At 52.5% G+C, this 12040-nt stretch overlaps 5 protein-coding genes across 5 annotated transcripts in view; 3 read left to right on the top strand and 2 right to left on the bottom strand.

Moving 5' to 3' along the window:
• Nucleotides 1-252: 252 nt before the first annotated feature.
• Nucleotides 253-2247, top strand: UMAG_03540 (uncharacterized protein; the record flags this gene model as incomplete). The annotated part of the gene is made up of 1 exon (XM_011391675.1): nucleotides 253-2247. The coding sequence occupies one exon, from the start codon at nucleotides 253-255 to the stop codon at nucleotides 2245-2247; it is 1995 nt and encodes a 664-aa protein (XP_011389977.1).
• A 240-nt stretch (nucleotides 2248-2487) lies between these two features.
• UMAG_03541 (uncharacterized protein) lies at nucleotides 2488-4771 on the bottom strand (the record flags this gene model as incomplete). Its single annotated transcript, XM_011391676.1, has 4 exons — nucleotides 2488-2858; nucleotides 2951-2994; nucleotides 3089-3232; nucleotides 3327-4771. The coding sequence occupies 4 exons, from the start codon at nucleotides 4769-4771 to the stop codon at nucleotides 2488-2490; spliced, it is 2004 nt and encodes a 667-aa protein (XP_011389978.1).
• A 1834-nt stretch (nucleotides 4772-6605) lies between these two features.
• On the bottom strand, nucleotides 6606-7758 carry UMAG_03542 (uncharacterized protein; the record flags this gene model as incomplete). The annotated part of the gene is made up of 2 exons (XM_011391677.1): nucleotides 6606-7430; nucleotides 7525-7758. 2 exons carry the CDS (start codon nucleotides 7756-7758, stop codon nucleotides 6606-6608), a joined length of 1059 nt encoding a protein of 352 aa, XP_011389979.1.
• Nucleotides 7759-8306: 548 nt separating this feature from the next.
• Nucleotides 8307-9326, top strand: UMAG_03543 (uncharacterized protein; the record flags this gene model as incomplete). Its single annotated transcript, XM_011391678.1, has 1 exon — nucleotides 8307-9326. One exon carries the CDS (start codon nucleotides 8307-8309, stop codon nucleotides 9324-9326), a length of 1020 nt encoding a protein of 339 aa, XP_011389980.1.
• Nucleotides 9327-10936: 1610 nt separating this feature from the next.
• UMAG_15005 (putative bifunctional carbamoylphosphate synthetase/aspartate transcarbamylase) overlaps nucleotides 10937-12040 on the top strand; it is a gene marked incomplete at both ends in the record, with an annotated part of 7010 nt that continues 5906 nt past the window's right edge. Inside the window, 2 exons of the mRNA XM_011391823.1 lie at nucleotides 10937-11141; nucleotides 11249-12039. Of these exons, the coding sequence (XP_011390125.1) occupies nucleotides 10937-11141; nucleotides 11249-12039 (996 nt within the window). The remainder of the gene's footprint in view (nucleotides 11142-11248; nucleotide 12040) is intronic.

Consider the following 12040-nt stretch of genomic DNA (forward strand, 5'->3'; position numbering starts at 1 on the left):
ACAATTTCGCACAGGCCAGCCCGAATTCACGATTCGCGTGATTCACGATTTGTTCATGGTGGGCGCATGCTTGATGCGTGATGGTCCGTGGTCAAAGTCGGAATCTGTTAGATTCGGTGGTCGAAATAGGGTCAAGTGACGAGTGGTATCTGTGATCCACGATCGTATATCGTGGATATGAGCTTCGACATTCGTGGCTCGAGACCAACACCTTCATCGTCATCTATCGTACCCGTTAGTCGACACCACAATATGCCACAGTCTAGGCAGAAGCTGCGCGTCAAACTATCCGGTGAAACGTTTCGCTTTCCGGCCTTTGTGCATCTACCAACCTCAGCCCGTCCTGACAAGACGCACGTGCTGACTACCAACAATGTCGAGTCGGTCAAGTTGATATATTTTTCGGCCAATTTGGACACAGTTGAAGCTTTGGTGCCTAACAATAGACATGATGTGTCTTTTAAGCGCCAAATTGCCGATCGATGGGGAATAGATGACAGCATCATTCACGGCCTTGCGGTCAATGTTGAAGACAGGCGTTTCCTCATTGAAAATGATGATGACTGGCAAGAATGGGCAGAAGCGGTTTTGCTCCAGAGGGTTCCGACATATTTAATCCATGAGACGATGACAGCAAGAAGCTTAAGCTTCGAGATGGAACCAGTCGACCTCGACGTCATCGTGGACGCCCCTGCTCACCCGCCACCTAGTACTGATTCTTTAGTCGTAGATGGTCTTCCTCAAGGTGCCGATGTACTGCCTAACTATTGCGAGGCATCCTCCGCAGTCAGCGAAACAGCTTCGAGTATTCCAACCATTCAAGAGCTCATATCGCGTTTAAGTTCCCTCGCTACCGATGTGCATGCTTATTCTGTAGCTTCTAGACCAAGTGCTATCGAATCCGCTGCCGATGTAACGACACAACAGGAGCCTGAACAGACAGGTTCGGGTGCGCAAGGCGAAGAATCAGCGTCTGGGCCGGAACAGACTTTCAGGAACCGGGACTCGATGCCTTACTCTACGCAACCAGGCCCAGATGAGCACGCGACACGGCTAGTCAACTACATTGATTTTATAGGGCGAACTTTACAGTCGCATCTTCAAGGCTATCCGCAGCTCGAGTTCCTCCAACAACCAATCCTCAGCTCACTGCCTAATCAACTGGTGGAATCTCGAGGCCAAACAACCAGAAGCGACACATCGATATCTTGTTTGAACGCTACAGCGTCCTCTACCGTGTCTGCCCCTTCCCAGACTGGAGCACCAGCTATCACTGCTCAGGAATCGGGCGCTACTACGCAGAGACAGTCGCTGATCGGAGGCATGTTCAACGAGCTTGCGCGCGTTCGCGCACAGCAGGCTCCAGCTTCGGAAATCTCAAGCTCGCCACAAGCCAGTCAGGCTCGGTCGACGACCGAGTCCTCAATCGAGAACGAGCTGAGCCGCGGATTTGCCCAGATGCTCGCTGCGCAGGCATCTGATGCTCTGAACGTGCCTGCTGCTACAGCGGCTGCCGCTACACCCGCTACACCCGCTGCAGATGCTGCGTCTGCCTCAGGGCCTGTACCCATGGCCGATGCAGCACCTTTGGGGGACCAAGACGACGAGGAGTTTGACATGGTCTCGGATGGACCCAGTTTGTCTCGAGGTTCCTCCGGGTCGCGTTCTGCACGAAGGGGTCGCTCGAGCCGGTGGACGGGCACGACCATGCTCCTGGTAGCCATGATAACGTGCATTCTAGGTTTTGTCTCGTCAGCGACGGCATCACCTCACTCGGCACTCAATCGCACCACCCATCTTCAGTCACGCTCTTCTGCACCGAACCGTCTGGTCTCGCCTCGTCAGAATAGTCGGCATCTACACCTTTGTAAATGCACGTGCTTCCAAACCAACTCTACACTGGTACCGCTCTACTCCCCCGCGGACGCAGCCAAACCTTGCCTCACGTGCACACGCCAGTTCTGCCTGGACCAGGGACTCGAAATGTGCAAGGGCGCCAAGCTCGAACATACCGACCACGACGTCGGCACCGGCTTTGAAGGCGACGTTTGGGCCAAGTGCTTTGAGAGGGATAGCTATAAAGACCAGGGCATCATCACATTGTATATCCTCGTCGTCGGCGCGTTGGTAGCGTGCGCAGCGTTCAGAGGTAGAATGCAAAGCTGGTATCAACGATATCACACTTTCGCGCCGAGGCGGCTCTACGACGCGGTCAGGGAGAGTCCGTGGAGAACCACTGCGAGGTGACTCGGTGGTAAGATAAGCTTGATATTGGGTTCCGCGCTCCAGTCACATTCACGATTATTGATCCGGTTTGTAATGCATCACGCGTAAATGTCAGTTTTGTCATCTGTGCTCTCCTCAATCTTCGAGGTTGATGCAAGATCACGACCATATCTAAGATTCTGCGAAACAATGCGAACCTAAAAAAACACAAGTATCATCCTCAACGTCTACAGTACTAATAAGTCGAACCAAATCGACCACCTACTCGTTGCCAGCCTGCAACTTCTTCACTTCGCCTTCGATACCGTCGAGGAGCTCCAACACGCTGCACACCCTATTGAACCAGTCATTCTCTACAAAGAAACCCCCCACTCCGAGTGGCGTAGACGATTTTCGATGGCACACCTGCGCGTGTTTCCACCAGAAGATCTCGGGAACCTTGAGATCGGTTTCCTTAGGACCTTGCATATCGATCCACTTATGACAGTTGTGGCAGAGACCCTGAATGATCGAGGCGCGCTCATTGGGTCTGTAGTTGCGACAATGTTTGGTCTGAAAGCATGAGGGTGGCACGAAGGGTAGCCCAGTAAGAGCCGAGATGCCGTGGAAGTTTTGCAGGTGATAATTATAGGCTGTGTTGCAAAACCAGATGAAAAGCATCATAGACTTGGGCAAGTCAACAACAAGTGCGCAGCATTCACGATTAGCAGAGCCAAACACTTACCTGAGAACTTGGTCTTAAAAAAATTAACTTTGCCATCCTCATAGCTGCACCAGAACAATCAGAGCCCTTCCAACGTCAGATCTCCCCATCTTACGTCTGCAACCGAGACACCATTTCAATCCAAGGTAGTCAACTTACCACACGGGACACATGCCCACTTTTTGAGCTCCTACGCCTTTGACAAAGCGCGGCGTGTAGAGATCCAAAATTGAGCGAGGCTTGTTAAAGATGCCATGACTCTTCCGAGCCCGATTGACAATCTCGCGGAATTCGCGGCTGACGCTATGGCGACACATTTGCGCATTCATGTCAGACAAAAATTTGCAGGTCAGCTTAAACTCGAGCTACTTCAAAGACAGGATGTAAAGCCACTCACTTTGCAATGTTGAGATGTCGAAGAAGCATCTCGAGCACTTCTGGGCTGACAGAAGACGGAACAGAGTATCGTTGGTACAACAAGGGAAATTTGGGATGAATCTCCCAATGGTGCGGGAAAGTGCGTGGTCGTCGCTCTCGTCTTGGCGCTACAAGGAAATACTGTTCAGGCTCAGTCTTTGGCGCCACTTCGGGCCCTGTCTTTGCCTCGGATTCGTCAAACTTTACCTGACCGTCGTTCATCAAGTCGTGTTCTGGCCTCGAAGAGTTTGGCTCTTTTCTTCCGTCAGTACTGGTATTGTTCTCCTCCGCATGGACAGGCAGATCTTGGTAATTGTCACCCTCACTCTTGACAGTGTCTACAGAAAAGTCGTCTTTCCCTTCTGTAGATCCGTGGACTGCTTCGTCGGATTGAGGATCAGACTTGTTTGGCGGCGGCGTGAGAAGTTCCGCGAGGCTAAGGATGGGCACCTTTTCCTTTTTCTTCAATCTGTACCGGCCCTTCGCAGAGGCAGGTGACGAAACGATCTTGGAAGAAGCGATGTTATCGACTTTGCTACTTGCATGAACGTTCTCTAGCTGGTACTCCGAGCTGAAGTCCTTGCCGAGCTTCGCTTTCGTGCTCGATCGAAGCTGTTTGGTTCGCTTGTGACCATCCAATTTTGCTTTCTTGCTTGCTTGGACTGACGTGCTCATCGGGCCGTCCGAACGCGGCTCAGCTTCTGCAAACGTCTCCCTTGGTCTGTTAGCTGAAGCAGACTTTTCGACGTTGATAGCGCGCGTGTTACTTTCCGCTCGCCGGCGACGAGTTCCGTGATAAGGAGCACTGTGTAGAGCAGTCGGCCAGCAGATATTTTCTTGGTCTGTAGTATGATCTAATTGTAAAGAAAGCTCCAGTCTGCTACGTTGCGACTGCGCGTCATGTTCTATGGCAGTCTTCTCTGATGGCAATGTTCCTCTCCAGTTTCCGTCTCTACCCAGTAGAGGTACAGGATTGTCATCATAGTCTAGTGTGTCTACAGTGTTGGCCGTCGTGTCACCGGGATTCGTCTCCCAGAACGAGGTTCCGGATGCAAAGGAATAATCTAACTCGCCTTCAGCGTCTTCATCTTCGTCGCAAGTAGCAAAGCTAAAGCCATGAAAGCAAGAAGCTGCTGTAGTCTGTGTCTCGATGTTTCGGGATGTACCGACTTCATCATGTTGGCGGCTACAAAGTGAGTCGGGTCGTATGTCATGGTCAGACATCGCACCCGTAGGGAGGCCAAGCGCACTGTCTGATTCGACAACCATGAGCTCAGAGCGATATGAAAGAGTTGTGCGCCGGTTTTGTTCCTCGATTCGCTGTCGAGGAACCGTAGCGGCTGGTCTTTCGACTACGGTTGCAACGTGCTCATGCGAGGTCGTGCAGGGACTGTCCGCATTCATTCGTGTGCTTGAATCTGCCATGGCTGCTGTTGATTGCCAGAGACAGGGGAAAATGGCGTTTCGAAAGATACAGTGCCGATCTTATAAGAGGAGGATAGGACTGGTACTACCCGAAAGAACTTGCATAATAACGTTGTGAAGTTCGTTGCCACTATTGTAGAGTGTAGATTGTTGCTTTGAGACGGCGGAGACACTTGAGGAAGCTGCTGAAGGGAAAAGAAGCTGTACGAGGGAAGCTCTTTTGTATTGACCAGCTGAGAGGAAAGGACAAGGAAGGGCGCGTCGACCGTCTGAGCTCTTTCTGGTAGGCAAGAAGACTGATCGACAAGCGAGCAAACAGGTGCCAAACGGGTGCCACAGGCAGCGACCTTGAACCGACAAGGTCTACTTTGCTCCCTGTAGAGCGAAGCAGCGAGAAACGCTGCGCATCTCCTGCAACTTCTGGTTCAGAAAGCCAGCAGTCGGGTTCCGTTGCTTGTCATTCTCTGTGACATGCTATGCTGGCGCGAATCTCGCTCATAGGAGACTGACGCTGCATAGAAGCCGTGTTGAAGGTCTCGGGGATGGATTCTAAGGCGAGGTCCTGCAGCGATTCTCTAATCAAGTCGCATGGTTAGCAGCCAAAAGGCCAACAGAGGCCTCTAGCATATGAAATCTGAGCTGCGTTCTGCATGCTGTGGTGCAAAAGAGGCTGAAATCGTCCACTGCTGAAGGCACCTGCCTCTGCTCGGCTACTGAAGCGTACCTGTTGTCAGGGACTGGCACATCGGAGGCCGTTGAATGGCATTGGCATTTGAGCCACTGACCGCGCGCTTCAGAATGTCTGCGCATACAAGCGTCTTGCAGGATCGCAGGCTACCAAGGGAATGGACGAGCTGGAAAGGGTTTGAGATGACACTATGCGTTTTGCAGCGACCAAGCTGTTACACGCATCCTCTACCTGGCCGCAAGCCGACCCAGCTGTTCAGCGTTGCCTCGAAACTGCCCAGAACCTGAACGGTCTTAGATCAAAGACGATTGACTGTGTCCTTTCTGCGACGCTGTTAGGTGAGACTCTATAGCGGTACTGAGTCCAAGTGCGTTTCCGAGAACTAGCCAGAGAAGAGCAGTGGAAGCAGCTGAAACACAATGTGTCGTTGCGCTAATCAACGACACTCGCTCGCTGTCAACAAGGCGACGTGGCCAAGGACACTTGATTTGACAGAATTCGGGTTTGTGGCCACAAAAAAGATCTCTTCTTGTAATCACAAATCCCGTGGCGCAATGAAAGTGCGCGCAAGAAGTGTCGGCACAGAGTCGCTCCACTTCGTATCTTAGCAGCAACTACACGCACGCACAGCTGACGTTCGCTCTCGACTAGTACCTCAGCTCCCAATGTGATGCGAACCGGAGGAGAGGGAAAGGACATCAAGGTAAGGGCATCGCAGCGAGGGTGTTTGACTGACTGACTGATTGCTGACAAGTTCCTCTAGGCATCTGTCACACGTTGCAATTCTTCTCTGAGCGGTCAACAACGAAGACACAGTCATGAGTCATGAGTGCTGTAGTACGAGACACACACTCCCCGTCTGCACCTTTGCTCGTCGATTGCTCATGAATCTTGTCCTCACTATCATTATAGAGTGGATGATTATATGCTCGTTGCAGAAGCGAGTTGGAGAAACGGGCTGGTGTCAATCATTATCAAGACAGGGATTTTTCTACATGCGCATTCATGCCCGCACATGACGGCTGCAGAGATTTAAGCAGGCAATAGAGCTAGAGCCCGGCTTCTACAGGCATTGTTGGCCCACGGTGGATGTATGCGCCACAGCAAATACATTGCAGATCGACCAACAGATAATCTTAATGACATTCAGAAGAGGACCAATTTCGCTGGTGCCTTGGACCTTTTCAACGAAGCCATCACTGCATCGAGCGCCAACAGCTTGATCAGCTCGTCTCGTGTCTCGAAGCTGTCAAAGACGTTGCGCTGCTTCGCATCTACCCACGTCTGGTCAATCACGATAGCCTGAAGCGAGTCAAGCTGTAAACTGCCCGACGCAATTAGCGCTGCAACTCGCTGCGGTGTCCCAGCAGCAAGCGGGGTAGTGTGTTCGCGCAGCCACGCCTCGTGCTCCTTGAGCTTGAAGTGGCGTGCGAATAGCTTAGCAACAGAGAATCCACCCAAAAGCTCCTTGGTGTTGCTATCTTTGATGACGGCTTTTCCCTCCTTCTGGCTTGCTGGAGCCTTATTGTCCTTGTCGAATTTGCGTCGTTTTGCGGATGCCGCAGATCGATGTTCGGCGTTAGAAGCTTCTGCCGAATTCGGTAGCTGCGGTCCAACAGAACGCAGGCTTCGTGCAAGATCAGCAGCGCGCTGTGCATTTCCCGTCAGCATGATGAGTGCTGGACGTCCCGGTGAGCTGACGGAGGGGTGTTTGGCATCGTTGACGCTTCTGGCGGTGGTCGGCAGGCATAAACGCACAAAGTCGGCAAGAGTCTCGAGCGTTCGTGGACGATCAAAAGGGGTGGTATCAAGCAGCATTGCCTCTCGTAAGCGTAGCTCTTCCAGTTCGAGCTCGCTCAACTTGGCGAACGAGGCACTCTGTTTGGTTGCCAGGTAGTCGGCCTGCATGTCCGGCGGCTTTGTTGCCACGGATCCTATGCCTTGCGCGAACTCGGCGGATACAGCCGCTCTCTGAAAGTATAGGAATCGACAATCGTCAGCATGTGTACTTGAACGCATCTGAAGACTAAGGGTTGGGGCTGTACAAGCCAAGTGATGGACATACCTTTTGCTTTCGAGCCTTTTCTTTCTCCTTGCGTTTGCGTTTCTTGTCCTCCTTTCGTGCAGCTTCGTCCTTGCTTTCCTGTGAAGTTTGCTTAGGCGTTGTTGTATGACTTGCTGATGCTTCATTCAGATGTTCAGGCTCGCCTTGTATACTGACGGCTCCATCGTCGGAACCAGTGACGGATCCCGCGTCGCTCTCATCGAGGACATAGTTCTGCTCTAGTGTGTCGACCATCTTTTGAGATAAGGACGAGTGTTCACGTCCAGAGCGATTCCAAGGCTCTCTTGTACGTGTATGTTCCGAGTCCGAAAGGGCTGAAGAGGGAGGGTACCAAGATTGCCGCGCTCCAAAATGAAGCGCTATATGCTGTTGACATTTGGCATAGTGGAGGAATTCGAGCAGGAAGAATCTATGGATCGGAAAATTTTGGGACAGATCTCGGAACTCGGCATGAGAGGCTTGATAATGTGCAGTTCTTGTCACGTTCGCAAGCTGGACCCTTACCATCACCATCTCACCGTTATCTGGAACCGCAAGGCTCTGATATCTCGACTTCGACGTTGACTAGTGATCAGACCACTGTGAACGCCCAATTCACTCGCTCTGCATCGTATCGACGTGCATCTGCCCTTCGCACTTAGGTTTCTTGGATACGGCCGGAGTGTCAATGCAGCTTTCTCCTAATCCTTTTACGTTACTACGATCAAACTCGCTCCAATCGGATCTTGCAGCAAAAAGTCGGCATCAGAATCATTCATAAAGAGTTCAGACTCGACATTATGATGTACATTGAGGATCCGGCAGAGATCGCTGCCATTGCGACCGAGTTCATCTCGAACTTGGACAACTTACCACAAGAGGTGAGCCATATGGTCAAGGAGATCGAACACAAGGATGCACAGATCCAAGAGCTACTCTCCAAGGTTACAGCAAGGGAAGCGCAACTGAAAGAAATACTGCAGAAGGGAGGGAGCGGCTTATCTAATCCGGCAGGCAGCCTTCCGGAAGCAGATCGGATCAAGGCGGAAAAGCTGACCGACAAGATTCGAAGTGACTATGGACGCGCGGATGAGTGGAGCTCACAGAAGGAAGCGTTGAGCCTGCGACTGTGGCGTGCGATCCATGCGCACCAGAAACATCTCAAAGAAGAGATGAACAAGATCAGTCCAGCAGTACTCAGCAACTACGCGTCGACAGCATCAATCGGAACACCGGTGGTGCCGTCGCTGTCCGCGTTGCCGGCAGCGTTAGCGGGCTTGAAGAGTCCTGCGGTGGAGATGGAGTCGCCACTAGCAGGTCTGAAGCGCAAGGGCAGCTTGCTGTCACCAGGTGTTGGTACCTTGATCCCAGGCACACCGATGAGTGCAGCTGCTCGGGCGAGAGCCGGCGGACGCACGACACCTCTTGACTCGGGCTCACCAGCGCCGCCCGAGCGAGGACTGGGAGGCGCAATACGAGGAGGCGGCGCCTCTCGCAAGGCACGCGGAGGATCGCTCTCTGCTAGTGGACCGGGACGATCAGGGCTTTCGCAGAGTACGGAGCTAGGAGGACTTGGTGGACTGGAGGGGTTCGAGGGCGAAGGAGGCGAGGGCGAGGAAGGCGAAGAGAAGGACGACACGCCGTACTGTTTTTGTCAGCGTGTGTCGTTCGGCGAAATGATCGGATGCGATAATGCGGAAAACGACCCAGACTGCAAGGAATGGTTCCATATCGGCTGCGTAGGTGTTACCAAGCCACTGCCGCAAAAATGGTATTGTTCGGAATGTCTGGCCAAGCTCAAGAACAAGCGTCGACGCCAGTGATTCGATCAACATTGATCTCTGGGCTCGTCGATCGGTTGGCTGGCTGACTCTTTTCGCGCATCTTGTGTACACTACTTTGCATAATGATACCCCTGTGATATGAAAGATGTTTGGAATGCCATTCGTGATTGTAACTAACTCACAACGGCTCTCGTGGCAGCAAGCCAAGAAAATGAATTGCAAAAGCCACTGTCCGATCTGCGCCAGAGTCGGAATGAATTTGAGCCTTGCGGCACGAGGAGTGCGGCCTTTGAAATAACCGCGAACCATACGCCGAGACAGAGGAGGCGACGAGAGGAGCTTGACTTTTCTCATGCAATCAAAATGAACTAACTGTATTTGCTGCTCGACTGACGACTGATTGGCCCGATCCAGCCCTAGAAACGCTAGCGAGCGGCCATACTGTGTACTGTACACACCATTCACGACTTGCGGCCAAGGAAAAGTCGGAAATGCACGAAGAGGATGGCTTGCTCTCGACTTTTCACAGCGAATTAAATATTACTATATGAATCGTGAATACAATCACGAATCGTGCATCACGAATTTGTTTGGTCTAATCGTGAATCACAGAACGAATTGAAAACAAAAGTTCGAGGCATACGTGCACGAGATGAAGTCTGAAGCAGAAGCAGCTTTTCGCGCGACAGCTTCCTTCACGAATCACGAAAATGGTACAGTAATTGTGTGTGACTCGTCGTGCTGGCTGATCATATGAATCGTGAATAAGTTGGCAATTTAGATGGGAACAGAGGCACAGCGATTCCAAATACTCTTGACTAAATTAAGTTATCTAACTGTATGTGCGGCTGCGTCAGATCTTTGAATGTTCGAAACTTGAAACCAATCGTGAATTTCGGGTCTGGGTCTTGAAAGAGAGAGGGAGGAGACGAACAAATGCCGTTGTGCTGCGGGCAACTCGAAAAATCTCTTAAGCGAGCATCGATTTTCATTGGAAGCAACATTCACTCACACTGACAGAGAGATTCATCATCACAAGTCTCTTTGGGGGGTCAGACAATTTTGCCTGTCGATTTTTGATTTTTTTTTTGGTGGGTTCTCCCGTCTTCGCGGCTGGTCTGTGGGCAACTTGGTGCGTAGGCTGGCGCTCCCACCATCTTCCTTCTTCTCTTCTTCCTTCTTCCTCCTCCTCTCCTCCTTCCTTCCTCTCTTAGCGAGCACAACACACAACGCAAGACAGGAAGGAGGTCGAAACGAGGTTCAAGAACTCGATTCTGATCTGCCAATCCAAATCGCACCCTTGACGCCTTCTCCTTCCTTGATTTGTGTTCATCGTCCATCATCATCGTTTCTTCCAACGTCGCTTTTGCGTTCGTTTTCCACCAAGAAGTCTTGTTTCATCGTTTGCAACGAATCTTCTCATACCCCGCATATCCCTAACGGTCCCCGCGCCCCCTTGCGGAGATCTTCATCCCAAAAGTAACCTCTATCTGTGCGGCTTTGTTGCTGTTCGAGGTTTATCACCCTCTTTCCAGTCCTCTTTCGTAGTCTTTCTTCTTCCGACCTCCTGTCGTATTCCAGGGGAATCGCATCGTCCTTTCACCTCTTTGTCTAAACGCATCCTCTTCCCTTTTCTTTAGACTTTCAACATGGCCACCCCTTCGCTGGGCGCAGGCCCGATGGCCTCGGCCGCCAATGGCCACACCGCTCTTTTCCCTCCCGCTACTAGCCCTCCCCTGGGTCAGGAGGACAGCACCGAGATGGTTCTCGAACTCGCCGATGGCACCGCTTACCGAGGAATTAGCTTCGGTGCCGAAGGCAAGTCCGTCTCAGGTGAATGTGTCTTCCAGACTGGTAAGTCGTGTCTCGCTCCTGCCTTTGATCTTCCCTCTGTCGATCAACGGAGTACGACAGCCCATCTAACGCGCTCTCTGCATTGCCTCCCACCTCACCAATTACAGGTATGGTTGGCTATGTCGAGTCGATCACCGACCCTTCCTACGAGGGCCAGATCCTCGTCCTCACTTTCCCCCTCGCCGGCAACTATGGTGTGCCTAGCCGAGAGGAGGCTACGCAGAGCATCCAGAAACTGCTTGCCTCTCCCTTCGAGTCGAGCCGCATTCACGTGGCCGGTCTCGTCGTGTCGTACTACAGTCACGAGTTCAGCCACTACCTCGCACAGACCGGTCTCTCGGAATGGCTCAAGGAGAGCGGCGTCCCCGCCATCTACGGCATTGACACCCGAGCCTTGACCAAGAAAATCCGAAACCAGGGAAGCATGCTCGGCAAGTTGCTCATGCCCCAGCCTGGCGCCTCCATTGCCGATGCTGCTGCTGCTGGTGACTGGCGCATGGCGGTCGTCGACCTCCCCTTCGCCGACCCCAACGCCCAGAACCTGGTCGCTCGTGTTTCGTGCAAGAAGCCCCAGCTCTACACCCCTGCCAACACCGCTTCCGGCGAGTCGCTCGGCAAGTTCGAGGCTCCTCTCCTCCACCCCTCTGGTCGTCCCATCCGCATCCTGGCCCTCGATGTCGGCATGAAGTATAACCAGATTCGATGCTTCACCTCGCGTGGTGTCGAGCTCAAGGTGGTCCCTTGGGACTACGACTTTCTCGCCGAGTCCGAGGCCTTCGACGGTCTCTTCATCTCCAACGGTCCCGGTGACCCTGTCTCATGCGGTCCGACCATTGCCCGCATCGCCGAGCTTCTCAAGCTCAAGGGTGCCAACAAGATCCCCGTCTTTGGTATCTGTC

This window comes from Mycosarcoma maydis, chromosome 9 (assembly GCF_000328475.2).
Source record: "Mycosarcoma maydis chromosome 9, whole genome shotgun sequence".
Lineage (NCBI taxonomy): Eukaryota > Fungi > Basidiomycota > Ustilaginomycetes > Ustilaginales > Mycosarcoma > Mycosarcoma maydis.